General features: G+C 40.8%; 5 protein-coding genes across 6 annotated transcripts in view; 2 read left to right on the forward strand and 3 right to left on the reverse strand.

The window, feature by feature from the left end:
* Nucleotides 1–621: 621 nt before the first annotated feature.
* On the reverse strand, nucleotides 622–4,821 carry tmem276a (transmembrane protein 276a). The gene is made up of 4 exons (XM_037682974.1): nucleotides 4,109–4,821; nucleotides 3,582–3,695; nucleotides 3,373–3,510; nucleotides 622–1,719 (listed from the first exon to the last, which is right to left on the reverse strand). Exons 1-4 carry the CDS (start codon nucleotides 4,500–4,502, stop codon nucleotides 1,472–1,474), a joined length of 894 nt encoding a protein of 297 aa, XP_037538902.1. The 5' UTR covers nucleotides 4,503–4,821; the 3' UTR covers nucleotides 622–1,471.
* Nucleotides 4,822–6,751: 1,930 nt separating this feature from the next.
* On the forward strand, nucleotides 6,752–8,507 carry spi1a (Spi-1 proto-oncogene a). The gene is made up of 5 exons (XM_037682975.1): nucleotides 6,752–6,778; nucleotides 7,067–7,160; nucleotides 7,233–7,417; nucleotides 7,909–8,071; nucleotides 8,200–8,507. Exons 1-5 carry the CDS (start codon nucleotides 6,752–6,754, stop codon nucleotides 8,505–8,507), a joined length of 777 nt encoding a protein of 258 aa, XP_037538903.1.
* A 3,568-nt stretch (nucleotides 8,508–12,075) lies between these two features.
* Nucleotides 12,076–17,460, forward strand: LOC119415805 (protein regulator of cytokinesis 1). The gene is made up of 14 exons (XM_037682976.1): nucleotides 12,076–12,176; nucleotides 12,547–12,679; nucleotides 12,777–12,899; nucleotides 14,280–14,513; nucleotides 14,598–14,768; nucleotides 14,842–14,991; nucleotides 15,080–15,227; nucleotides 15,311–15,447; nucleotides 15,522–15,617; nucleotides 15,920–16,066; nucleotides 16,158–16,262; nucleotides 16,349–16,456; nucleotides 16,752–16,910; nucleotides 17,389–17,460. The coding sequence occupies exons 1-14, from the start codon at nucleotides 12,166–12,168 to the stop codon at nucleotides 17,458–17,460; spliced, it is 1,794 nt and encodes a 597-aa protein (XP_037538904.1). The 5' UTR covers nucleotides 12,076–12,165.
* A 347-nt stretch (nucleotides 17,461–17,807) lies between these two features.
* LOC119416334 (ubiquitin-associated protein 1-like) lies at nucleotides 17,808–22,586 on the reverse strand. Its single transcript, XM_037683565.1, is given in 6 exon segments — nucleotides 17,808–17,945; nucleotides 18,017–18,118; nucleotides 18,390–18,560; nucleotides 18,628–19,081; nucleotides 19,083–19,225; nucleotides 22,464–22,586. Coding segments are annotated over 6 exon segments (1,131 nt in total).
* Nucleotides 22,587–23,463: 877 nt separating this feature from the next.
* Nucleotides 23,464–27,275, reverse strand: part of clpxb (caseinolytic mitochondrial matrix peptidase chaperone subunit Xb) — a 13,393-nt gene continuing 9,581 nt past the window's right edge. The window contains exons 10-14 of one of the 2 annotated variants that reach the window (XM_037683564.1): nucleotides 26,083–26,247; nucleotides 25,693–25,992; nucleotides 24,802–24,894; nucleotides 24,593–24,699; nucleotides 23,464–24,501 (exon numbers count right to left, since the gene is read on the reverse strand). In XM_037683564.1, the coding sequence (XP_037539492.1) occupies nucleotides 24,411–24,501; nucleotides 24,593–24,699; nucleotides 24,802–24,894; nucleotides 25,693–25,992; nucleotides 26,083–26,247 (756 nt within the window). In that variant the 3' untranslated portion in view covers nucleotides 23,464–24,410. The remainder of the gene's footprint in view (nucleotides 24,502–24,592; nucleotides 24,700–24,801; nucleotides 24,895–25,692; nucleotides 25,993–26,082; nucleotides 26,248–27,275) is intronic. The other variant, XM_037683563.1, reaches the window with a different exon arrangement.

The raw sequence follows: 27,275 nt of genomic DNA on the forward strand, positions 1-27,275 counted from the left end.
ACACACACACACACACACACACACACACACACACACACACACACACAGGGTTTGTTTTGGACTTAATCCATGAAGACGCACCAAGATGTGGACACAGATCCTCGTGTACGGCAGAATCAGAGAACCCTCAGGGCACCGTGCATCTCCTTCACTGCAAAGTTTACCTTTACTGCTGATGCTGCAGAACTTGAGTTTTTACAAAATAAACATGATATGAGTTGATCACTTTTTGTGCTGTTATAGACTGAAAACAGCCTGGACTGTGTATTTAAGTCACTTGCAGCATTAAGTAAGTTATGATGGTGTTGGTCTGTATGTCATGCACCGTTTTCATCAATAAAAGGGTGTGTGTCACTTTCTAAAAGGAGCCGTTGTTTGAATTCAGTGTTGATCTGCAATTTACTCAGTGATACGCTTAAAAGACGAAGTTTTAAATTGTGTAAAATCCTCTAAAGCCAGTGTTTTAAAGTAAAAGCAGCTGGGTACAAATATAAATCTGTGCTGTTTTGGTTTTTTGGGGGGTATATACTCAGGATCTTTTCGTGAAATCTGGATTTGTTTATGTATGACATGTACACAAGAGGATTTGATTTCACTGTAACACAGCCACAGAAGAGTTTTGTCATTGTTAGTTTCTGTTTTATTTGGATTGATCTATTTCTGTCACTTTTGTCACTCACTTTTGGTCTCTGACTCACATCTTGGCCGCTGACATTTGCTCATAAAAGCTCTTATGGAGGCGTCTGCATGAAACAGCAGCCTGCAAATAGCTGCTCGTAACTGTCAGAAATCCCTTCAGCTGCTGTTTTTCTGCCTCTTGACACGCCAATAAACTCATGTCAGATCTTCTGACGCCCACAAAAACAGTTACATGATGTCTGTTCAGTGTTTTAGGCAGAAAACATTTTGCATGGCTGTTTTATTTTTCAAAAAATATCTTGATGGGGATCAGACCTCAAGAAGAACAAAATATTTCCCTTAAACACACAGTTTGGTCTTAATGCTCTTTTTTCCCCTTGAATAAACACAAATGCATCTGCATACATACAAGTCAAAAAGTACAAGTACATATTTTGTTTTCAATGGGTACATAATGATACACAGTTGCCCTTTGAAATGTGATGATACACATCCATAGTTTTATCTTTTTACAGTTTATTTCACCAAAGTTGTGCTATTTGTCTTCTGACAGTTGCTTTTTCCTACTTTTTTCTTCTTCTTTTCTTCTCAAATTTAGCAGACTTTACAGGAAGAAATGATCATGTTCCCCTCCTGGAGAGCAAGCAATGTCAGTAAACTGTTTGTTCATAAAGTGGGGCAGAAAGAAAGCACCAGAGGAACCGAAATTCAGTCAAATGTCTCCTCTTTGTCATGTGAGACGGAGACAGTGTTTGTCCTCCGTGCGTCGAGGTTTACTGAGTCCTCGGTCAAGAATTGTCTCTGGAGTCAGGGATGGATGCGGGTTGGCCCGTCACACGCAGCCATTTTCTTGTCTGGGCTTGTGCACCACAGGGGTGTGCGGGGGGTAAAGGGAAGGAGCCAGTGTGCAGAGAAAACCAGCCAGCAATGTGAGGCCCAGTCCGCCCCACGCACAGAACATGGACCAGCCGTAGCCGTGACTGATGTCCTCTGGTATTCCAAACATGTAGCGGGGATAGCGGGACAGTTCAAAGTTGATCCCGGCCACGCATGTGCAGAGGGAAATTATACAGCACGTCCCTGATGGAGAGCAGAAAAATTAAAACAAACAAACAAAAAACCACACAGCCAGACCTTAAAGTGGTGAGCACTAAGTGATGGTCCACAGACTGAAGGTGGCAGGTTCAGTCTGTGAGGGTCAGTGTTCAGACTTATCCATGTGTCTTAATAAAGTGTGTGTGTGTGAGGGTGTGTGTGTGTTTTAAGCTGTGTCTGTCTGATAGACAATGTTCAGTCAGGTCATCTAGACGGTTTCTCTTTTTATTTTTATTTTTTTGCTGAGACGTTTTGTCCTTCATCCAAAGGACTTCTTCAGTCTAAGGAGCCACAAATAAACTGGAGTCCCACAAATACCGCACTCCCATGGTGGAAAAAAACAGTTTGCTGGTGATAAGATGGTTTCTGGGGCCCACCCTCTCCCCTGTCACTCCTCTGAGGCAGTCATTCCAAAATGGTTCAAAACAAAGTTTTTTTTCCCACTATGAGGCTGTGGTATTTGTGGGACTCCAGTTTATTTGTGGCTCATTGGACTGATGAAGTCCTTTGGATGAAGGATGAAACATCTCAGAAAAAAAAAGAAAGAAACCGTCCAGATGACCTGACTGAACGTTGTTGGATTTCTACCTGGATAATTGAGCATGCACTTTGGTGTTTGAACCACTTTGTCATGGCTGCCTTAGAGGAGTTGACGGGGGAGAGGGCGGGCACCAGAAACCATCTTATCACCAGCAAACTGGTTTGTTTTTTCCACTATGGGAGTATGCCGTTTGTGGAACTCAATGTTTTTATGGCTCCTCAGACTGAAGATGTCCTTTGCATGAAGGACAAAACATCTCAGTAAAAAAAAAAAAGAACTCGTCCAGATGATTTGACTGAACATTGTTGAATTTGTACCATGAATTTTGACCATTGTAGCATGAACTTTGGTGTCTGTCTGTTAGCAAAATATCTCATGAACTACTGGTCAGATTTTACTGAAATTCTAAAATTTGGTGTTGTAGCTGAGCATCATCCCCAGCACATACTACACAATACTCAATATGTTTGTTTAAAACTTCAGCATTAGCTGTTAGCCAACACCGTCTGTTAGCAAAACATCTCACAATACACAGAGTGGATTTTATTGAAATTCTCAGAAATTAATTATTAGATGTGAATATATAATTTGTTAACATTTGGAGTCATTCTGATTGAAGAACTAATAAACATTGTAAAACACAAAAGTGTCTATAAATCGGTCAACAGTACAGAACTGAGCTGTAAGTTATGTTGTAGTAGCTGAGAGTCATCTTGGAGTGCTACCAGATCATGCATACACTCACATTACTGTGTGACATCAAGCATAACTAGATGTTCACTGAATTTTTAAAATGCAAGGATGATTTTAGTTTGAGAATTTAACATAAAGGATTTGGTGCCTTCCTTTGAAAAATGACAGGGTTTTAATTAAAACTGCAGTTTTCCAGGTCAGTGATGCCTTTATGGGTATTTTTCTGCTCAGTCCATGTACAAAGAGCCACAGGTGTCTGTTCAAAGATGCTCTAACCCCTGAGTTAATTTTATTGATCACTGAAGCTGCTCAGTTTCTTCCTCTCAGATGCGTCACCAAACCCCCAAATTCTCAAAGACCACACTGCCCCCATGTGGTGATCCAGGGCAGTGCGTCTATCTTACCTCCCATGAGGAAGAGGAGTCCAGCCACATACTGCATCAGATCATGCTCCTGACAGCAGCCCAGCACGCCTATGATCCATCCGAACAGGATGATGGAAATGGCCATGCCGATGAAGCTGGCAGTCATCCTCTGGAGGTCTGCAAAACACAAAACTGGTTTGTTTTGAGAGAATCCATCAGATAAACAGGAGGCGCAGGAGGAAACTCACGTAGCGCGTGCCACTCGTCCTGCCTGATGGTCTTGGTCAGGTTGATTGGCAGGTTTCTGGGCAGCGCTGATGAAGAGTAGTAGTATTTGATGGGCGTGCAGCGCTGAATCAGTCCTGAGGATTGTAAACAACAGATCAGACGAGGAGGCTCTCTGCTGCCCCCCTCCTCTTCCTCCTCTTCCTCGTCTCTAAAATACAGCCCCCCCCCCCCCCCCCCACTCTTTCCACCACCCACCCGTCCACCCACAGCGCACCATTGTGTTGTATTTTCTTGCACGCAACTCGCGCCTTCTGTTACTACAGCTCGTCCTTTTTGTGCTGAAACATTCAAACGCACACATACGCGCACACGCACGAACTGTATTGTAACGGTGTGCCGTGCTGCGTGCAGGCCCCGAGGCTCAGTGCGCAGCTTCAGCACCTTGGATAGCGCAGAGCCTTGAACCGATGGCGCAAGCAGGAAAACAACAACATTTAAAAATAAATCAATAAAATACCCCCCCCCTCCCCCCCTTTAGAAAGCAAACCTTTAAAGATCAAATCCTCCGTCTCCAGGTCGAAGCCCTCTCGGTGGCACTTCCTCCACAGCCCCGTGATGGTGGAGTTGAAATGCCGACTGCAGAGGGACTCCATGGCGGAGGCAGGGGGCGGCAGGAAGTGGCGCTTGGCCCGCAGCAGCTGCAGCGCGTCGCCGCCTTTCCTCCCGGCGGCTCTGTCCCTCGGCAGCATCCGGAGCGGCAGGTTGGAGATGTAGATGTAGCCCGGGTCGTTCCTTTTGTTCGAGTAGTTCTTGCAGCGCTCCCGGTGCCGCCTGGCGTCCGTCTCGTACCAGTTGTCGGTGCTGATGGCCACGGCGATGAGCCCCAGAGCGCAGAAAGCCAAAACCAGACCCGCCACGGTTAAAGTCCTCATAGCAGCCATGTTCCATGCGTGGTGCTGGAGTGGCCTCGGATCCACGGGACGGCGGGGCTCCCCTCCTGGCTGCTGCTGTCAGTGGCTAATGAGGCGTGGGGGGAATTCAGAGAGAAACCTGAAAAGCAGGTCCATCCCAGTAAGACCAGCGCGCTCTGTTTGTTTTCCTCCTGCGATCAAAAAGAGACAAATTCCGAGGCGCAAGACGAAGTCAAGCCGGGCCTAGACCAGCTATTTTGGTTGTCTCCTCTATGGCTGTGAAGTCAGCCTGGATACTGGTCGGTCCAACACCTCTTTCCAGTAGATGGAGACAGAGCAAGTGTTAGAAAGCTTGAACCAGACGTGCACCGGCTGCACTGTGGTTCATCGTGTGTGGGAAGAGAGCCATCCAGAGGAAGCGTCCTGCCTCCTCCGTGGAGCATCTAGTGAAAACAACTGCTGCTGCTGTCTCAGATGTTCAGTAAAACAGACAGACCATAATAAAGCTCAGAGCATGGTCTGAAACAGCTTCATCGCATCCTGACTGGTAAATTTCCATTGAAGTTTGCCTCAGCATTCAAAAATATAATAAGCTCTAAAAGTCTGAACAAAACACTATTACATGTCTCCATTAGAGCCATTTTCATTGAAAATAGTACAAAATGTTAAATTTATTGCTTTGAAAATATATTTCTCTTGCTGTGATAAGATTTCAGCTGATAAAAAAACTGTCTAGATTTTTTTACTGTTGATAACAAATGTTTTCATTGAACTGATTTAAAGGCAGTTTGCTGAACTTTGTTCCTTGAAGAGCTTGATCGAAGGCTTTCCCAAAAAATATATTAAAGGAGCATCTTCCTCCAAACCATGAATCATGGAAAAGTGGAACTTGTTGCGAGCACTAATGCACCTCAGTATCGTGGATTTGGGGTTTTGAACTGAGCAACAAATCAAGAAGAATACGTCACTTTTTATTAGCGCAAAGGATGCAACTTACTTTTCTCAGATTTAATTGTCCATGTTGCATCGGTTCATTTTAAATAAGATTGGACCCAGAAGAGATGCCATAATGTGCTGTTTAGTGTTTTTGTATGTTTCATCTTTACTTGAGCGTGAGTGATAAAACCTCGGGGCTGACTGGTTTTACCTGAGCTGAAGCAGAGATTACTCCACAAGGATCTGACTCCTGCTCAGATCTGTTGCTCCTTCGCTGTTTGGTCATATTCTAGATGCTGTTCTGAATGTTTGAATATTTCATGGCACAGATGGTAAAACGTCCAGATTTATTAGAAATGTCATTCTCAAAACAAGTTTCCACATTGTTTAGTTTTTTTAATGTCATCATGATGCTGAAACTCTCCGGAGCTCTCGTTGTGTGACTGATCTGTTGCCAGGTTAGCTTTTGAAATGTTCCAGCAACTTTTTTTTTATCCTTACAAATTAGCTAACTTATATTCTTTTTTTCATATGACTTATATATGCATATAAAAGAATAATATTCACATTTAACAAAAATGTGTTCAGTCAAGCAATGATTTTCAAACATTAATGTTTATTCACACTTTAGCTGAGCTTGCTTGGAAACAAGTTTTTTTTTTTTTTATCACAAATAGCCTAAAAAGTGCACACAGACCATTTGAGTCGTTCTCTCTGGTTTCATTCTCATGCTCAGCACTTCCTCTATTAAAACCAGTCTGACCAACTCAAAAGGGGAACAAGACAGATTCCAAACGTCACTTTTGGTTTCAGCTCCTGTGTAAAGAGTCTAAAATAATTCCTTCACAAATTAATCATATATGTGTCTCACTGTGATTAAAAAAACTGAAGTTTCCTTTAATTAAACAAATCATATGCTTGTAGCAGATTTGCTCTTTTGAGGCCACATACAGCTGATAACAAGTGCAAATGGAAAACAGGGAACAGGGCATTTAATATAATATATATCCATTAAAAATCTACTTAGAAGGTAACTTGTAGTACAAATATCTTTACACACCATGTCTCAAAGTGCACTCTCGTCCAAACGTATGAGCTATCTGACATGTGGGACATGCAGGAAACATAATGTTATTACTGCCCATCAGGAACTGGCTGATCATATGAATCTGACAATTGGGTGACATAAATGGAGACTGCATGAGGTCCGGCTGAGCTGATTTCTCACTTTCAGTTCCCATTTGTCTGCCGAGGTCGACATTGCGTGTTTTTCTGTGGAGGAACAGGAAAAAACACTTAACTTAAAGCCTTAAAAGTTGAGATTCTCATGCTGCCGTGTTTACATGATGGATGGTTTTGTCTTGACTTCTGTAAGTGTTACCATTTTGTTTTTTTATATCAGATAACGAGACAGACCTTTGATGAGTTTGTAACATTTGGGACTTTAGGACAGTAAGAGTTTTATGTGTGAATGGAGTTTTAGGAGCAAAGATGGCTTTTGTTTTACTATATGTATTAATTTTATTGAGACACTGCAGCGTTTAAATAAACTGTGTAAACATTTTGACGACATGTCATTAACTAATGACTGCGTGTTCTAGAGGCACACAAATGTATGTTTTAGGGTTAATTTTTAATCTAATATTTTGCTTTCAAAGACATCAGAGGAAATTATTTCACATGAGCCTGAGACTTATCGACCACCCGTGGACCTGTACCCCTACCTGAGCGGGGTGGGGGAGCTTTATGAAGGTGAGAAAGACCCCGTACGAAAAAAAACAGATGAAGATCAGTCACGAGGTTTAAATGTATGACAAATATCAGACCACAGATGGGCTTTCCACTCCGATCGGGTGCAGCCACCAGACTTTGAGAGTTCTCCTGTGAATCACCTGACGGAGCTGCAGGCGGTGTCCTCTCAGCAGCTCATACAGCCCTTCCGCTACAGCAACGACTCCCTGCACCTTCACCTGGAAGCCCCGCTTGCTCCTCTCTCCCTGACATCACAGGTGAGCCCAAGAGTGCAGGTTCATGAAGGCATAGAGAAAACGAGGTTCACTTTAAGTAGTGGCAGCACAGATTAAAATAAATTATCACTTTAAGTAGTGGCAGCACAGATTAAAATAAATTACTGATGGGATTTTACCTTCTTTTGTGAGCGCAGCTAAAACAACATGAAGCCACTTTTCACACATTAGTGAATACTGTGTGATGAGTCTGTTGCAGAAACAATAATCTGTACATTCAGAAACTGTTTTAATGAAAACAACAGAGATTTAGATCACTTTTTTCAAACCAGTGAATGATGTGGAAACACTGGGATGTTTTCTTCTAAATGTCACCCACACCACGTGGTGTTTCTGAGCAACGAAGACTATTTTGGCAGAGCAACTTCCTCTTTTAATGCACAGGCAGTGTTAAAGTATAAAAAAGTCAAAGAGCAAATACTGCAAAACAACAGGGGAAAAAAGTTATGATTTGCTTTAAATTTCCCCTAAAGATCCCATATTACACCCCGTCCCTGTGCTACCAGTACCCACCCTCAGCCTCACCTGGACGTTACTACTCAGAGGAGGAGCAAAGGCCCGTCAGTCACCCGCTGCAGGTCTCAGAGGGGGAGGACGAGTTGGACGATTACAGCTATTCCTTCAAGAAAGACACGAGTGAGTATTTTCAACACCATACCTACCACAAACACCTGAAGAACATAATAAGAATAAATAATATAATATATAATATAAAAAATGGACTAAAGCAGGTTTGATAAATGACATCCCATTTCCCCTTAAAGGCAACAAAAAGAAAATCCGTCTGTACCAGTTCCTCCTGGACCTTCTCAGAAAGGGCGACATGAACGACAGCATCTGGTGGGTGGACCAAGACAAGGGCATCTTCCAGTTCTCCACCAAACACAAAGAAGTCCTGGCGACTCACTGGGGCAAAAAGAAAGGAAACCGCAAAAAGATGACCTACCAGAAAATGGCCCGAGCTCTGAGAAACTATGGGAAAACTGGAGAGATCAAAAAGGTGAAGAAGAAGCTCACCTACCAGTTCAGCGAGGAGGTGCTGAACAACCTCAGCCATCACTATCATCACTGATGAGGAAACTAAGGCCCACGTCTCTGAACTTGCTTGTAGATTTGCAAACTTTTCTTGGTTATCTGCCAAGTTTCCTGATTTATTTATTGACGATGCCACTGTGCGCTTCCTCTACAGCATTTTTTTAACATCCACTCAAATTTGGGTGTTTTGGTGCAAAATTTAGACAAAGTCACAATTGTACTTTTCTAAATGTGTAAATATTAAATGAAGTTTGATGTTTTCTTCAAATCACTGAAATAAATGGAATCTGTCTTCAAACTCACAACAGGTTTGTGTGAATGGCTCCTGATTGGTAGGACACACAAAAAAGCTGTTTTATTTTAGCCCCTTATTGAAATAATGATAAGAATAAAATAGCAAAGACAGATTTAAATGGAGTTACATCCACACACATAGTGGAGTACAGCAGGGATCAAACAGCTGCAGTGTTCTGCAGGATCCTATTTAATGCATCACTGAAATAGAAAATTCAACTATAAACTTTGTGCAAAGATGAAACACAAGTTTGGCTTGGAACTGCAGCTGCAAGCAGATTGTGAACTGGAAAGAGTCCATGCCTCTGAGAATACATTAGGTATGATCCTGACTTCACCACTACATCTGCTGGGCTTTCGGAACACCTGGGAAGATACTGGGACATTTTCCAGAGGATGGGACGCTTTGGGAGGAAAGATGAAATGTGTTGTCAGCAACCTGTAAAGACATTAATAAATATGTTAACAGTTTTAGAACACCTTTTTTAACATCTACACTTACCGGCCACTTACTATGGACAACCAGGGTCAAAGTGTGTACACTTACTGTCAATAAAACCCAACAGCAGTCAAGCCACGGAGAAAAGATGGGTATGTACACTTGCTCAATTACTTATTAATACAAATAGCTAATCAGCCAATCACATGGCGGTAATCTAAAACCTTTTGGCATGTTGATGTGGTGAAACCGGAGACTTACATCATGGATGTGCAGCTGATAAATCTGCAGCAACTGTGGGATGCTGTCACGCCATTGGGAACCAAAATCTTTAAAGAACATTTCCAATACTTTCTTAAATCTATGCTACAAAACATTTAAATGGCTCCTAAGGCAAAAATGTGGTCCAATCTGGTACTAGCAAGATGTACCTAAAGTGTACATCATTCACGGCATCCTCAAATGATGCAGATTACAATCCACACAGGGAACAAGATCGAAAGGAGGAAATGAGTAATTGTATATTTTGACAAAACAAACCATATTCCAGTAATCAAAGGCGAAGCTAACATGAATCTGAGCATAGATAAATATTTAGTAAGAGAAATGGGATGGGGACGTGACAAAAAACAGTAAAGACAAAATCATTGTATGTATGCTGGGAGTAAAATATGACAGTTCTCTGAGAATAAATCACACTGGTCTCATTTCACATAAAATCTCAAGTTAGTCCTTGTTTTTTTCATGTGCCAGCTTATTTTTTTAATCTTTGAAAGTGGTCTTGAGCAATATTTTTTCAGGCCTTCTGGAGGTCTGCGCATACTTTTAGTTTTTCTTTGGATGTTGGCTGCTTTAAATAAATAAAATAAAATTTCCTGTCCAGTTCTTGTAGCTGACCATGACAGCAGTTTGTGTAGTGTGTTTAAAATAAATGATGAAAAATGTTCAAGTGGAGAACAAAAAGAATCGGTCAATAATAATGATAATAATGAACAACGAACAATTTTACAGAATAATGTTTGTTGCTTTTTATGAAGACACTTAACTTTGACTTAGAAATCGATCAGGCGCTAAAAATGTTTTTAAACTTAAGGGATGATGTGTTGTGGTCGCAAAACAACTGTGCAAAGAATCCATTTTAAATACGCACTTTGTTTTCAGCAGCTTGTCATAAAAACACAATTTGTTCTCTTTTTGGTTTACTTCATTAAAAACAAAGAATACACAGTGTTATGCAAAAAATATTATTTTACCACAACTAATGTGATTGCTAAAAAGTTATTTGCTGAAAATGTGAGATTAATGGTCAGAAGTGATGATGCATCTCTGAAGTTCTGTGTTAGATCTTTACTGTTTTTATTCCATCCATCCATCCATTCATCCATCCAAGTTCAAGTTTGTCATATGCAGGTGAACATAAAGTTAACAGTACAATGACTGTTCAGGATGAGAAGAACGAATTAGACTCCATCCATCTATCCATTATCTTTACCCACTTCTTCCATTTTGGGTCACGGGGGTCGCCGGTGCCCATGTCCAGCAATCACTGTGTGAGGGGCATGAAAGAAAATGATATTGAAAAATGAAACAAAGACAGCTACTATGTAAAGTGATGTAGAATCAGTGTTTTAATGTAACAAAGTAGAAATACTTTGTTACTGTACTTAAGTAGAAATTTGACGTATCTTTACTTTACTTCATTGTTTACATTTCTCATTTCTTTCACTTTTACTCTACTACATTTCTTCAATAAAATGTGTACTTTTACTCTGATACATTACGCTTAACCATCTTAGTTACTTGTTCCTACAATATAAAATTGGAAGAAATCTGATTGGGCAATGCCTGTTTGTTCTCCCAGTCTATGACTTCACGAGGCCACTTCTCTGACACTTGAGCAGCAAGGTGAAGTTGTCGGGCCACTAGTTTTCCCATTAAAGAACACGGAGACAGATTTCCAGTTTTAGGGTGATTTAGTTGCTGTGTTTCTTCTGGTATTTACACACAGCAGTAAACCAGTAAAGCACAAACAAGCTTGAACAACAAGGCTCCATCCCTGTTGGAAGAGAGAAAAAAAAACCTCCAACTTTACACAGAATGGTGCGTTCACTAGCGTTGGAACAGCCACGGTGCATTCAAGAGCACAGGAACTATTAAATTCAAAAAGAAACAAGCCATAACCGAACAGAACCTAGCTCAGTAAACAAGCCAACTAGACAACAATGAGCTTTCCAACAGCTTTGTTAATAAAGATTAATGAATTAATATACTTCATTAGAATCAGACTTTTTTAAGATCAATTTTCATTGTTCAGTTCAAACTTTCCAAGTTTTTATCATTGGATATTGCACCCAGTAAACAATGTTTTGAAAATTCTCACCATTCACTTTTACTTAATACTCTTACTTTAAGTACATTTTATATGAGAAAAGACTTTTACTCAAGTAATAATTTTAAAGGAGACTTTAATTTTTACCAAAGTATTTTTATGGTAAGATACTTGTACTTTCACTGAAGTATCACTTTGAGGTACTTTATACATGTAGAATACTAAAAACAGGAACAGCTGGAACAGCAAAAGAGGGGAAAAAATGACAAAATGGCATAAATTTCCATAAAAAACGTGTTGAGAAATGACTACTTTCTAAAAACAACAAACAAACAAACAAAAAAAACAATAAAAAGTATTTAAAAGACGATTGTTGTTAATAATGAACCTTGTTGTGCTCTCCAATCCAGAAGGTGGCGGTATGTTGAACTGTTTTACAATCAAAAATCAACTTCCGCCAACGTCATCAAAATAAACCAATCAGCGTTCAGACAATGTTTAGTTGCAGATTTAAAATCAGCCGACCTACATTTAAAACGGCTATTCCGACAGTTTCCGTCGTGCCGAGTCTAGCTCTTACGTTTTTTTTTTTTAAGATTGTTTTAATTCACTCTTCTCATCTACAACAGCGACATGAGAGTGAGGTAAGTAACGTTTCTAATAATTTGTTAAACTTGGCTATGTTTACTAGATACATCCATAGGTAGCTAAACTGTTAGCTTTCACGGTTTGTATCACGGGCGATCAACTGTTCACGAGTATTTACAAAAAATACATGTTTTACTAGTTTCACTCATTGTGTTAGGAACGTGACGTCAGTTACATTTATAACTTTTAGAATAAATGTCATATTTCCAATAACAGAAATGTGGCGTGTCTAGTCCGCTTCACCCACGACAATCGCCGCCTCCTCTCTTCCTTGTGGCTTGAACATCGTCAGGACCTTGTCCAGGCTTGTTTGTAGCTGCAGTCATTTAAAACATTGAACTGTTGGCTGTTTTTCTTTCCTTCCAGTGAGGTCCACGCAGCAGAGTCTGTCGCCTACCTGAACAGGGCGCTGGTCAAGCTGCAGGATATTTGGGAGGAAATAGGGATCCCAGAAGAACAGCGGGTTAAAAGAACCAGTGATGTTCATAAACACATTAAAGTGAGTGACATTTCTGGTAAATCAATTAAAACATTTTGTTGTTGTGGGTCTACTATGACAACACTTGTTTGTTTTTGTTTGTTGTTTTTCCTTGCAGAGCTTGCTGGACTTGATGATTGAAGAAGAGGAGCAGCTCAAGAAGCATTTACTCTTAAACATTGAGAAATGCCGCAAAGAGCTTGCTATTTTGTGCAGTGAACTGCAGTGCCCCCCATTTAAGGTACAATTAAATACCAAAACATTGTATATAAATTGTGAGTGCTTGAGACATTTGGACTTTCTTGATTCTTGAATAAGTTTCAATAAACTTGCCTTTTCAAAGGCATCTTCAGTTCTGATTGTGGTTTGAGAGTTTCAGGTTTTCTCACTTGTAAACATTGGAGTCCCACAAATCACGGATTCGTTTGGTTCGTTGTGAGTTGTTTTCAGGGTTTTATTCACACATTTTTAAGATGTGACTGCTGTGAAACCGCTCGAGGAGAAGAGATGAAATTTAACTAACTCTTTTGTGATTGAAACCTGTGGCCACCACTCGTTTAATGTTGTTTTTCATGTATGCAGATGTCTTCCTTCACTTCTTTCTCAAATCTGTTTTTTGTCTTTCAAAATTGGTTCTAAATCTATTGGGATGTTTTTGTAATCTATTTTCTCAAATACTACTTTTGTGCACAGAATGATGATTTTGTACAGTTTTATTACTTTTTTTTCTGTTTGGTTCTGTGGGCGGCAGCACGGTGGCGCGACTGGTAGAGCTGCTGCCTCTTAGTGAGCAGGTCCCTGGTTCAAATCCTGGTCCAGGGGCCTTTCTGGGTAGAGTTTGCATGTTCTCTCCGGGTGCTCCGGTTTCCTCCCACAGACCAAAAACATGCATGTTAGGCTGATTGGTAACTCTAAATTGTCCCTAGGTGTGAGTGAGAGAGTGAATGGTTGTTTGTCTCTATGTGTCCCTGTGATGGACTTGCGACCCGTCCAGGGTGTACCCCGCCCCTCGCACAGTGATTGCTGGACATGGGCACCAGTGACCCAAATGGAAGAAGCGGGTAAAGATAATGGATGGATGGTTCTGTTGGTAATTTTTTGCAAATTTCTTAGTAGGTATTGAAAGTAAGCCCAGTTGCATCTTAGTCAAGCTTTTAAGATTGTCATTATGTGAATGAGTAAGAATCTACACAAATGGGAGGAAATAAAAACCAGCACAATAGAATATCTGACAAAAGTACAGATTGTGTTGCAGTTATGGCTATCGTGGAACGCAGATAACCCAAATGCTGTGAGCTGAAAGCAAACACTGAAAATGCATATCGGCTTGTGGAGCATGGGGGTGGGGGATACTAATATCAGTTTGTGTGATGAGAGCACCTCTGTCAGTCACTAATAACTGGAAAGCAAAGACTTAAAATGCAAGCAAACAAATATCTAAACCCTAGAGATGCATGATTTATTTTATTTTTTATATATACATATTATTTGGTACACAACAATACAGTTTAAGAGTAACAATAAGGTTCTTATTGTTTTTTTTTTTTTTTATGCATTCTGATAAAAATTCTGTCATAAATTGCATTTGTCAGGTTTGTTAAGTTTGGGTGTTACTGTGCAGGAGGGAGATGGCCGCACTATTCTACAGCTGGAAAAGGAAAGCCGGACCCATCTCGAGATGTTGGAAAAACACAAGCAAGAAAGACTGAAGGAGCTCAAAGACTTGGCTGACAAAGACCACGAACTGTGTGACATTATGTGCACGACTCCCTTTAGCATTGACAAGAGCGCCGTCCCATCAGTGAAGCAGCTCGAGAGCTTTCGCATCTACATCGATGATCTCATCAAAGAGAAGGTGCTCATGAAGTTCTCTTTCATTTTTACTTTTGATCATATTTTGGAAGATATTTGAGGTTTTTAATCCATCTCGTATTTTCAGGACCGTCGTCATGATGAATTTGTGAGCATCAGGAAGCAGGTCCTCGTTTGCATGGATGAGCTGGAGCAGCAGCCAGAGACCAGTTTTGAAACGGATGTGGTCTGTGAGGACGAGGAGGCTTTTTGCTTGTCGAATGAAAACATTGCTGATGTCAAACTTCTCCTCAGTCGGGTAAGTTTTTAATTTTAAGTGTTGGCCATTCCAATCAACAATAATCACACATCATTTTATTATTTTCTTTCAGTTACAAGAGCGCAAGGCAGAGAACGAGTTCCTTTGTTCAGATTTCCGCACAAAGATCAAGGAGCTGTGGGAGAGACTTCAGATTCCTCAGGATGAGAGGAAAGACTTGTCGGAGCATATGGTCAACTCGAAAAAAAAGAATATTGAAGCAGTAAGAAAGCTCCATGTGATCTATCACTATAAATGAGTAATCTTGGGAAATGCATCAGCTTACATTAATATTGGATCTCACATTTCAGCTGCAGACAGAGCTCCAGCGCCTAGAGTTGCTGAAAATCCAGAGCATGAAAAGTGTCATCGAGTCCATCAGAGCAGAAATTGCTCTTTTGTGGAACAAATGCTTCTTCAGCAGTGAACAGCAGGAAGCTTTTCTAGTGTATCATAATGGTAAAATGTCTGTTTGAAGCTCCTACTTTTCAATACTGGCTGGAATCGGAGGCTTACTGTGTTGCTTATTTTTATTTTTCTAGATGATTTCACTGAGGAGCTTCTCAATCTGCACGAGACAGAGGTCCGGCGTCTGAAGAAATACTACGAGGACCACGAGGAACTCTTTGAGGGAGTCACAAAATGGCAGGATTCTTGGACCTTGTACTTGGAGCTTGATGTGAGTACTCAACCTACTATTTATTTTTTTTTTTTAAGACATTGTGGTTTATAAACATGTTTTCCTCATTTCAGAAAAAAGCTAATGACCCTTCAAGGTTCAACAACAGAGGGGGGAACCTTCTGAAAGAAGAGAAACAAAGAGCTGACCTGCAGAAAACTTTGCCCAAGGTACATGAACATTCTCACGTTTTTCATGTTGTCTCTTCAGTTAAACTGTAAACAAATATATGCAGCTTTATGAAAGATTTCTATAAACTAAAGTTGTATAAAATTTCTAAAAGGCTGCCCAGCTAAAATAGTTTTACTAGTAAGTGGAGACATTAAAACATTAAATTGGTTTAAAGGTCCTTTTCCATGTGGAAGCGCACAGGATCATGGGAAATCTCTTAAATGTTGGGACTGGTTTCTTAAAGTTCACATGAGTACAAACGACTGATCATCTAAAATTGTCTTCACGGTTCATTCTTCAGTTGGAGAAGAGTTTGAAGTCCCAGATCGACGCTTGGGAGCAGGAGAACGGCAAAGAGTTCTCCGTGAACGGACAACAGTTTCTTGAATATGTGCAGCAGCAGTGGGAGAAGCACCACGAGGAAAAGGAGAGGGAAAAACTCGAACGAGTACGTTTGATTCTTTAAAATCTACTTTTTAATTTCATGACTTCATGTTTGGAACACTGGTTACAGACTTACAATTATTTGTTTGATATAGCAACAGAAAAAAAGTAAACAAACACAAGAGGAAATGTTTTATGGCACGAGAACACCATCAAAACGGCGACCGCCAGGACCTACTACACCTGCAAAACTAAGAAAGGTCAGCCCCCCCCACCCCTGCCACAGGTACAGTTTAAGTAGAACATGTTTACCATGCTGTTTCCTAACTTTTCTTGTTCCGTTTAGTTCAACGGCACCTCGACTGTCTCCACACCGAACAGCTTTCTGAGTTCAGGCCTCGGTGGAACCATGAGTCAGTCCTATATGCAGAAACCACCTTTGTCTGCCAGCAAAGTATGTTCATTGTCCTTTAATAATTTATTTTTCTCTCTTAACTTGCCATTTTGTTGACATAGGAGAAACTCTCTTATTTTCTTCATGTGGCTCTTGAAATGGTTAAAAATGGTATTTTCCGAATTGTTGCAAACCTTTGAAATCATGACTCTTTAAACCATTAACCACTGGAGAAATTAGCTGTTTTGGATCATTTTTCATAATGGTGACTATTTTCCTTATCAGTTTAGTTCTATAATTTTTAGTCGTTGCATTAAGAACAAAAAAAAACACAATCACCCTAATCGTGTTGTAGGGTCTTGGTCTGTGGACTTCAGGACGTGGAAGGATGCCCCGTGCACTCGAGCGGAACAAGGAGAACATCTCTCATGTTAACAGGAACATTCCCTGTGGCACTCCAAAACCTCAGGATCTCACCTTTAACTCTGTTGCCGGCTCCTATTCAGATTTCGCGGTAAATTGAGTTTTTCGTGTCTCATCCCGCTCCCAAACTGCACAAAACTACAGTGCAGGGTGGAGAACTTTCTTAGGTTGGTTCAAGTCTTGCATGCCCCAAAAGGCAATCTGAGTACCATTTAAATGATATTGGTGCTGACAATGATTTATTATTTTTAAATGTCAGAATATAAAGTATATTTCATTAAGGTTTTCTTTTTATAGATTATCGAACTGGGGAAGGAGAAAAAAAAAAAACTGTAGCGACTAAAAAGTAAACCTGCATTTGTGAAGATGACATCAACTACTGAAGACTGCTATTTAAAAACTACAAACACACCAGTTAAAGCAGTACATCCCAAATTATAGTGCTCATTTATGCTATATATCTACGACAAACATTTTAATCCATTTCTTGTTTTACTTACAAATGTATATTTATTTACAACTTCAGATTTGCTGAAATATTTCATGTTTATTTTGACTCGTCTTCACAGAAGGATCTCGCAAAAGCCTCCAAATCCAACGTGACACCTGGACTGCTGAACTCCACCATCAGTAATCAGTGACGAACAAAGCGCTTTAAAGAAAATAATTTTGATTTCTGAATATTTAACTCATTTTCTTGAAACTCCTGGCTTTTGTGTTTTTTTAGTAATTTTTTCCTACTGCTGTACTGTATTTATTTTTGACATTTTTATGTATTTTTTTCCATCTGGATAAAATTTTCAACATCTATTAGTACAGTACGTACTGTGATTTTTATTCAAGCTGGAATGACAGCTCTTATTAAACCCAATTTTGTTTTTAAACCAAGCGGTTAATAAACTTTTATGCAAACATCTGTTGTGAGATCTTGCTGCTTGACCTTGTCAGACGGCTGTATCAAAGTAATGTTTAGCTTAAATTGGTTTCTCTAAGCCATGGTACGTGTCATGAGTTCCTCTAGGGCCCGCTCCCGGTGGTTTTCATGAACGAGCAGCACCTCTTTGATGGCACTCTGCTGGAAGCCCATCTCATTAAACTGAGTCAACAGGCGCAGGAATTCAGCAGCCTGAAACAAAACGGAGTTGGAGTAAATCGCAGCAGTGCTCTTTATTTCATCTAAATAGAAGCTGGGCTCACCTTGCTCTCACAGTTCTGAAACATCTCCAGAGCTTCTTCCACTTGTGCTTCATCATAACCCAGCTGACAGAGCCGGTCGCTGGAAACCAGGTATTTTAGGACCTGGTAACAGGAATAAAACAATGTATGAGTTCCATGTATTAAATATGCTTTGCACTATTTTCAGTAGATTGTAGGATTTATTAGGTTAATATGCTTTTCAGTTTACATATATGCTGTTGTGATCCAATATAAAGTATATTAAATATTTTTATGCCAAATCTTTTTCTAAGGTATCCTGTAATGCACTGCAAAATGAGTGGTGCCTTTTTTTTTTTTTAAATGTCAGTGCTGTAAGAAGCAAATTATTCATGCTGGTGGGGTTAGGATCTACCTTTTCTGGACTCTGATATCCTGTTTTCTGCAGAGCCAGGATAGCGGTGCGTAACGGGTATCCTTTCTCTGTGATGGTTTCAAGTAACTCCCTCTCCTCTTGGCTCAGAGCCGTCAGAAGCTCTGCTGCCGAGTCAAAGAAAACCCCACGAGGGCCACTGGTTGTGAGGACCTGTTCAAGGAACAAAGAGAAATGAGAACTTTTTGTTGTTTTGTTTATTAATCTTTAAACAAACTACCTTCTTCCTGCGGTTTTTGACCACTGGTCCTGCAGAGGAGGGTCGCTGCTGCTGGAGCCTGGACAGACCAGCAGGAGGTGGGTTTAGGGAGAACTTTCTGCTCAGTGAGTGCTGCCTCTTGCTGTTTTTAGGCCCCAGTGAGCGGGGGCTGGCCTGCTGCCACATGTGCTGCTCCGGGGCACACACGGCTCGTCTGCAGTCTGGAGTGGTCTGTGATGTAACAGGCTTGCCTCCATGTGAAGGATAACCAAGGTGCATGTCTCTGACTCTGGACACCGGGTCTTTGGGTGCAGCACTCCGGGGCCGCTCTGTGCTGTTGACTCGGTGAAGCACACCTTCAGAGGAGGACCCTTTGTTCTCACGAGAGCCTTCCTCTTCATCAGAGTCCGTTAGGAGGAACTTGACAGTACGACGGTGCAACCGGTGGACGTCTGCTGAACTCAGGCTGTGGCCGGGGGGCCCACAGATCACTGTCCCACTGACTGAGCCTGTGAGTCTCCTGAGGGCTGCTGAACATGAGCCAGTAGGGGGGGCAGGATGGAGCCTGAGAGGCTGGCTGCTCTCTGCTTAAAATCCATCTCTCCAGGTTAAATCCATACTGCACAAAAACATTTGTTTACGCTTCTACTGAGACAAGCCAAAGAAATATTTAGGGTGGATGTTGGTAAATGGTAAAACTACTTTCCAAATTTACTGTGCTGAAACCACATGCACACACACGTACTAAAACTGCACAGAACTGTTTTTCTCACTTAAATCAGATTAAAACTTTCCTGGTCAGGATTCTCAAAAGTATTTAAAATAAATAAAGGTGGGGATTTTATTTTTTTAGAGAACTATTAAATACTTTCTTCAATGTTTCAGTTTTATTAATCATTAGTGTCAGCCTTTAAACTGTCTGACTTGGGCCAAACATTCTGAATATCCTTCCACAAGCTTCTCACAATAGTTTCTCTTTCCTCCTGACGTGACTGGTGGGTCCAGTATAAGCTTACACAACTTTCAGCTCTGATCAGGGCTTTGAGTTGCCCACTCCAAATCAGACGTGGTTTTTTCTTTCTTTCTTGGAACGTTTCGTCTTTTATCCAAAAGACTTCTTCAGTCTGAGGCACTGCCAACAAACAGTGTTATAAACAGCAACTTCTCATAGTGGATCAGCCAGTTAGCTGGTGATATCCAGAACTAGTCGTTTGGGCTGATGGTCCTCCTTTCACATGCAGTCATCACTGCCCTGATGGCCACTTACTATTCACAGGGCGCTGATACTAGCAATCACAGCATTGTAAGAGGGGGACAATTGAACTCGGAGGCCTCTGCCCCTGCTCAACGATGGATGGATTCTCTTCACAATATGGCTTCCTTTACTCCTCTCAAACCATTGTTCCTCCATATCAAGGATGTGAACATCATCATCCCTGGAAAAAGTGACCTTTGACCTGCAGATGAGTGTAAACTGCAGTTTTGGCCTGATGATGCTGCTCTTCAAAACTGGTTCATCCTTTTGGCCAGTGGCTGTTTAGTTTCCCCGATGTAAGACTGGTCACCCTCCTGACACTGAACAGCATACACAATATTATTCTTTGTGCCGAGGAACTGGATCTTTGGGATGAACCAGTCTGACCTAATGTATTTAGGGGGTTTAAAAGCCACTGGGACTTTATGTTTAGAAAATAAACGTCTCAGTTTCTCTGATACTCCCTCAACATATGGAATGACCACTGGTCTGGGTCTGGGTTCCTCCTTTTCACCTGATGGCTGACTGGAGTCCTGTTTGGGTTTCTTCTCTGCTTTTAGGAAGGCCCAGTTAGGATATCCACATTGCTCTAGAGCCTGTCTTGTGTGGGATTTCTCCTTCTGCCTGGCTCCTGAGCTAGTGGGGACGCTGTCTGCTCTGTGGTACAGAGTCCTGATGACTCCTAACTTGTGCTCCAAAGGGTGATGGGAGTCAAACTGTATCAAATAACCAAACAATAAAATCAGTAAACAGGGGTGGGGGTTCTCTGTGTTCAACTACCACCCTCTTATTATTTGACTCATCATTAGGCTTTGAATCTCACATTAGAGCTATTTCCCGTTCTTGTTTCTTTCATTTAAGAAACGTTTCTAAAATACGACCTATGGTCTCCAGAATTGACCTAGAGAAAATGACTCACTCTTTTGTGTCATCACGTCTGGACTACTGTAATGCCCTTTTTACCTGCCTGGACACGTCTTCTGTTTCACGTCTACAAGTAATACAGAACGCAGCTGCCAGACTTCTCACCAAATCCAGCAAATACTGTCACATCCCTCCGGTTCTATATTCACTACACTGGCTCCCAGGTGAGTTTAGAATTCGTTTTAAAGTTCTTGTGCTGACGTACAGAGCTTTAAATGGCCAGGCTCCTGTGTATCTTTGTCAGCTTTTAACCAAACACTCTGCTGCTCGTGGCCTTCGCTCCCAGTCACAGGACCTCTTGGATGTTCCACGTACGCGGCTGAAAACTAAAGGGGACAGGGCCTTTCAGTCAGGGGCTCCAAGGCTGTGGAACAGTTTGCCCCTGCAGCTTCGTTCTGCTGACGTTTTTAAAAAGCAACTGAGAACACTTTTTTATTCTCCCAGGCTTTTATGTCATGATTTTATTGTGCTTCTTATAGTTCTTATGCTTGTTTTATTCTTTGTATATTTTAGTGTTGATTTTTATTGTACAGCGCTTTGTGATTTTATGTCTGTGGTAAGCGCATTATAAATAAACTTTACTTACTATATTATTATCTGCCAGTATCACTCTCAGCCCTCTGAATAGCAAGCGGCTATCAGGGCACTGACCTATTGTTGGGGCTCTTATGAAATATTGTTAAGCTGATGATCCTCCTTTTACATGCGAACAGCTAGTTCTGGATGTCAACAGCAAACTTGATCCGCTATGAGAAGGTACTGCATTTGTTTGCAGGATCTCAGACTGAAGACGTCTTTTGGACAAAAGACTAAATGTTTGGACGGCTTTTTCCCCTCTTCAGAGGACCTGACTTAACTTGTTAGATGTCTTGAGATGTTCCTTACTCATCAAGCCATTCATGTTGTGACGTTAACCAGAAGTGCACCCTGCTGCAAAACACCCCAGTACTTCTGTTGGTTTTGTGCACCAGGTTTGCAAGCTTCATCTTTTTCCCTCCAAGTGTAACATTCTCTTATCAGCTTCAGCCAGCATCTTCACAAGAGCTTTTGTTTTGGGGTCGATCCTCATTTCACACAAACACACGTTTATCTCGGGAACACAGAACCTCGTTACAGAGTGATGTGATGGCAGGATATTTCCATGGTGTTCATACCCGACTAAAATTGTATGAACAAATGATTGTGGCACCTTCATGCATCTGGAAACTGTACCAAAGGATGAACCAGACTTGTTTGACGATTCTCTTCCTGATCTTTGCTCATTTCTGCCTAAAATAAGTTGTGTATTAAGTGTGCCTCTAATTACAGTAACTCAAATGTTGTCAACAAACTTATGAAAAACTTCCTATTCAGATTTTCCTCAAATTTTTAAATCCATAGTAATCTTAGTGTAAGAAAAAAAAAAAATCTCATTCAGACATTTAAAAATATAATTTTGGGAATCCTAATTGACAGAAAAAAAAAAAAAGGTCGGATTTTATGACTGGAAAAAAACCATTGCATGCAAACATCCAGTTTCAGTCGTAGACTCAAATAAAACATGAGTTTTGAAGCTGCACATCTTTTTTAACATGGCTGTAAAGAAGCAGGTTAAAGGGATGTGTGTGCTATAACACCATTTTTACGAAGCTAAATCTATAATAGATGCCTAAAAAATTATTTTATCAAAACGTATAACCTCAGTTTCTTGCATAATCTGATGGCAGTCTGGAGCCGTCATCTCCAGTGAAGTCGGCTGTACTTCCACCCCCAGCGGACTCACAGGGGTCTGAAAAGGAACGTCCTCCAAAACGTTCATCATCAAAGTGCGCCAACAAAAAAATCTGTTCAGAAAAATCTAAATGAGCATATAGGTTTCCAGTTGCACGTCGCTTTTGCTCCAAATAATTTCCTACCTTTGTCCAATATTGACTTCCAGGTCCAGTCGTCTTGAAGCGACGGGCGCTGAGCGTCAATGACTGACACAAACATCAACGTGCGTGATAAAGCTCTTCGTCACTAAGCCTCCGACATCATCCGAGGGTTTGTTTACCACCTCACGTGTAATCCAGCATTGAAAGGGTCATCATAAGTCACATTTTTAAATATATAATTTTACTAAAGTAGCAACAAACTCAATGAAAACTAACTGTATACTTTTTCTGTGATATTTAATTTATACATCATGCTTATGAGTCTACGGTTTAATTAATGCTGGCTTTAGCTCCTTTGTTCATATTTAATATCTTAATACGGACAAAGTTTTCAGTGTAATTTCCTGGTGCACTGAAACAGGGATTATGGAAATGCTGATGCATCAGGAAACAAGGCGCCGCACTTTCCAGAGATAAGCTGGTTACATAAAGGAGCCTAACGGTGAAACGCAAGACTAATGTGTTGTAAACCGTTTCACACAAAAACAAAAAAATAATAAAAACTTCCCACGTACAGATTTTATTTATATATTTTTAACAATCACAATAAATTTAGGATTCACAAGCTTTTTGGAAGCGAGGATGTCTTGTTTCTGTAACGGACCTCGGTGGATCGAGGAGCAGCTTCACAGGAGGAAAAACTTTAAAGAAAACAGAAAAGAGATTTAGCTTAATTTTAAAGGACAAACAGCAGCGTGGTTGAGACGAGACCACCCGGGTGGGGCTTTGATCACACACATCACTGGAGGTGAAGGGATCACCCACAAAAAAAAACACTTATTTGAGGAGACTCTCAGAGGGAGAGCAATGTAAAAAAAAAAAGATTTAATTTGAGGGGGGTGAGTTGCTCATATTGGAGGACAGCAACTGCAAAAAAAAAAAGTTTGATCACTTCAAACATGTTTACAATCTACTAATTCCTGCTGTTTGAATTAATCCTGCCATAGGGAGGTCTGTAAGAAAACATTCTTAATAGTTGTCGAAAAGAAAAAGCTGAACACTAAAATAACCAGGCTGCTTAAATAAAGGAGCTAATCTTTGTCACCTGCTGTGCTTAGCATGCTGGTGTGTTTTTATTTCACAATATGTCCTTTTGATAAGAGCTCGTATCATACAAACTGTTTGCAAAGACAACCTATGGAGTAGCTGAACATTTACCACTGATTTCACTCGGAGCACCATTACTACAATGGTGGTAAAGACAGAAACATCAAAATATTGATGTGTTCATGGAATATCATGCCCTCTGAACTTAAGGCATTTCTTAACATGGTAAAGTTGCATCTACACTTTCTAAGCGCCTCCCACCCCCCCCCAGTTTTCAAGTGTACAGTATGATCCCATTATTTCCATTTGCTTCCTTTGCCAGTACAGCCAATCACCACAAAAAGAGAATACAAACTAGCTACAAATACTTTCTATAATTAAAATTGCATTATCTTTATATAGATAAACTGTTAACAATCCCCAGAGATTGAATATTTCATATAAGGTCCACAGTGTGAGTGCACCAGTAGAGAATTATTTGATACGAGACCAAAGGTTGTTACTCTCTCTTTACTTGTTCAGTGTGAAAGCTTCTTCGTCAGTGTCCACAGTTTATTTGTCAGGCGCAGTAAGAAAAGAGTTGGTACCAAACTTAGTATCCAAAACGTTCATGGTAATGAATGATTTCAGACAGCTTGACCTGCAGGAGAAACGAGCGACGTGGTTCAGTTGTTAGCAGCGTCCGCCTGCCGAGGCCAGTTGTCCTCCTCGATGCCGGAGTCGTACTCTTCCTCTGCAGACTCCTTGGCTGGAGCTCTGAAATTCAGAACCAAGGTCCAGTTTAAACAAGCCCACAAAGTTAATGAATCTGCTCTAGAAGATAAAATGAAAGTTCTATGATGCGGACCTGATGTATCTGGGTTCTGATTTTCCCTGGACAGCATCTTTGTCCAGCTCCACAGCAGTAATGTCCGAGTGCGGCACCTCAAACATGGGCTCAAGGAGGAGGTTTTCCTATATGGTGAGGGCAAAAAAAAAAGGGGGTTCAAATCATACATTAATTAATTAAACAAAAGAAAAATTAAAAGTGAGACACTTTGGTTTAAAATGACAAACCATGATGGATCTGAGTCCACGAGCTCCAGTTTTCCTCTCCAAAGCCATACGTGCGATGGCTCTCAAAGCATCTTGGGAGACATTGAGGTCACACTAACACAAAAAGAAATTTAGATTATTTTTAATTTTAAGTGTTAAAAAACATTTGCCATACGTGTTAAAAAAAAAAAAACCAGGAAGGACTTTTTCAGAAATGTCCTTTTTTGTGTAATTGACAAAAAGGTCTTTTAGCAATACAGTAGTCCCTTGTTTATCGGGGGGTTTAGGGACCACGCCCACCCGTGATAAGTGGAAAACCACAAAGTATGGATACAGTAGTCCAAGTAAACTTTGTCATTACCATCTCATGTGGTACATGAGATGGAACAAAATTATGTACACAAGTAGTAATAGTAGTAGTAGTAGTTAGTAGTAGAAGTGTAAGTAGTAAGTACTAACTCGGCCACGCTCACTTCTCCACTGCAGAGCGGAGATTTGACATGCTGCAGGAAGAAGCTTCTCCTGCAGTTGTGGGCTGCACAAAGGTGCAGCAGGTGCTAAATAATTTTAATTTATTTTAAATAAAAATTTCATGCCGATCGTGCGGCTCATCCATCAATCAGACAGTTGTGTGCGTCATGTCCAATCTTAATTTGAAAAACAGTGACAGAGCAAGTCCGCGCAAAAACCCCCCGCGAAGTAGTGCGGGACTACTGCACAAAGAAAAAATAAACCTGGAAACAATCTGGTGAGCGCAAAAAATACTTTAAAGAACTCGGGACATATTCTGGTGGACACCTTGTTTTTGTTGCATCTTGGCATGAGGAGCAAAAACACGGCGTAGGTTTTACAACGTAGTTTCCAGGAATATGTTATTTCTTTGCAGAATAACTAATATAACTGAATACTTACTTTGTCCATGCTGAACAGAGCCTGGTATTGTGGCACCACAGCATTACGTGGTTCAGTCAAGATCCGGACCAGCGTATCTTCATCCAAACTGTGCAGGGGAACAACAACAGGAAGACGGCCAACAAACTCTGGAATCATTCCAAACTCAATCAGGTCCCTGGCTTCAACGTGCTTCAGCAGCCTGTCCTTCTCCTCGATCTCGGCCACCGTGTCCGTCTCACCGCTGCTGTTAGCCAAGTCCGCCGCCGCAGCTGCCCTGCGCCCTTTACCCAAGTTGGAGGGAGTTCCAAAACCCAAATACTGAAGACATGAAACACGCGAGAATTCCCCGTGAGGCAGGAAACGAGTTATTCAGACATTTGTTGACACGCTGCACACGTTAAAATTTACCTTTTCATTTTTTCTTCTGCTAATGATCCTGTCAAGGCCATTGAACGCGCCGGACGCAACAAACAGAATGTTTGTTGTGTCGACCTGCACCGTTTCCCCTCTTAGCTTTCTGGAGTTTTTCTCAGGCACATTGACGATCGTACCCTCCAAGAGCTTCAGCAAACCCTGGGACATGGAAAGAGGAAAAAAGTTAGTTCAATCAGTTCAGGACGCAAACAAAAGTTAGAAACAAATGTATATGTGTCGACTAATATTTGAAGCTTAACACAACGTTACACTCCTAAATCACAAAAATCTTACAAGCCAAGCTGTCCTTGAATGAATGCAGATCACACACCACCTTTAATGCCAGAGTTTTAGACGAAGATCATCTTATGATGGACATGTTGAGGTTGTAGCCGTTTAGTCAAACCTTGTAAATGTTGCGTACGATTCGTCAGTGCTTGGAGTTTGTACAGAGGATGACTCAGCACTCCAAGTCTTAGCTCAGTATTTGAGAAATTAACTCTTATAGCCTTGTGCTGGCTGTGGCAGCCATCATGAATTCAGTTGAAGCCTAAAATTAACCATTGTAGATGATGTACATCCAATTATTATTTTCTGGAAGTTTGATTAAAATCCATCCAATGGTTCATGGCATATTTTACTTACAGACAGTGTTGACATTAGAAGTTTTAATCAAAACTGCATAATGTGTTGTGTTCAAAGTTTGATGATGCTAAGCTATACACCAACTTCTAGCTCAATATCTGTAAACGGTTTGGTGTTCTACAGTATACTGCGTACTTCTATTAAGGTCTTATACACAGTATACAGCGTACTTCTATTAAGGTCTTATACACAGTATACTGTGTACTTTTATTAAGGTCTTATACAAAGTATACTGAGTACATCTATTAAGGTCTTATACACAGTATACGGTGTACTTTTACTAAGGTTATGCACACAGTATATTGTGTACTTTTGCCAAGGTCATGTACACAATATATTGTGTACATTTGCTAAGGTCATGTACACAGTATACGGTGTACTTTAACTAAGGTCATGTACACAGTATACGGTGTACTTTTACTAAGGTCATGTACACAGTATATTAAGTACTTTTGCTAAGGTCATGTACAAAGTATATTGTGTACTTTTGCTTACGTCATGTACACAGTATACTGTGTACTTTTACTAAGGTCATGTACACA

The sequence above is a fragment of the Nematolebias whitei genome, chromosome 10 (assembly GCF_014905685.2).
Source record: "Nematolebias whitei isolate Nwh7 chromosome 10, NemWhi1, whole genome shotgun sequence".
Lineage (NCBI taxonomy): Eukaryota > Metazoa > Chordata > Actinopteri > Cyprinodontiformes > Rivulidae > Nematolebias > Nematolebias whitei.

What these genes read in the sequence shown, in the direction of transcription:
- LOC119415805 (XM_037682976.1), top strand. An exon ending in TCAAACTTCTCCTCAGTCGG is followed by an intron (nt 14,769 to 14,841) that starts GTAAGTTTTTAA and finishes ATTTTCTTTCAG; the next exon opens with TTACAAGAGCGCAAGGCAGA. An exon ending in CCTTGTACTTGGAGCTTGAT is followed by an intron (nt 15,448 to 15,521) that starts GTGAGTACTCAA and finishes TCCTCATTTCAG; the next exon opens with AAAAAAGCTAATGACCCTTC.
- tmem276a (XM_037682974.1), bottom strand. Translation starts at nt 4,502, where the DNA reads ATGGCTGCTATGAGGACTTTAACCGTGGCGGGTCTGGTTTTGGCTTTC. An exon ending in GGAGGATTTGATCTTTAAAG is followed by an intron (nt 3,696 to 4,108) that starts GTTTGCTTTCTA and finishes TACAATCCTCAG; the next exon opens with GACTGATTCAGCGCTGCACG. An exon ending in ACTCCTCTTCCTCATGGGAG is followed by an intron (nt 1,720 to 3,372) that starts GTAAGATAGACG and finishes GCTCTCCATCAG; the next exon opens with GGACGTGCTGTATAATTTCC.
- spi1a (XM_037682975.1), top strand. Translation starts at nt 6,752, where the DNA reads ATGATGGATGGTTTTGTCTTGACTTCT. An exon ending in CTCTCTCCCTGACATCACAG is followed by an intron (nt 7,418 to 7,908) that starts GTGAGCCCAAGA and finishes TTTCCCCTAAAG; the next exon opens with ATCCCATATTACACCCCGTC. An exon ending in TTCCTTCAAGAAAGACACGA is followed by an intron (nt 8,072 to 8,199) that starts GTGAGTATTTTC and finishes TTCCCCTTAAAG; the next exon opens with GCAACAAAAAGAAAATCCGT.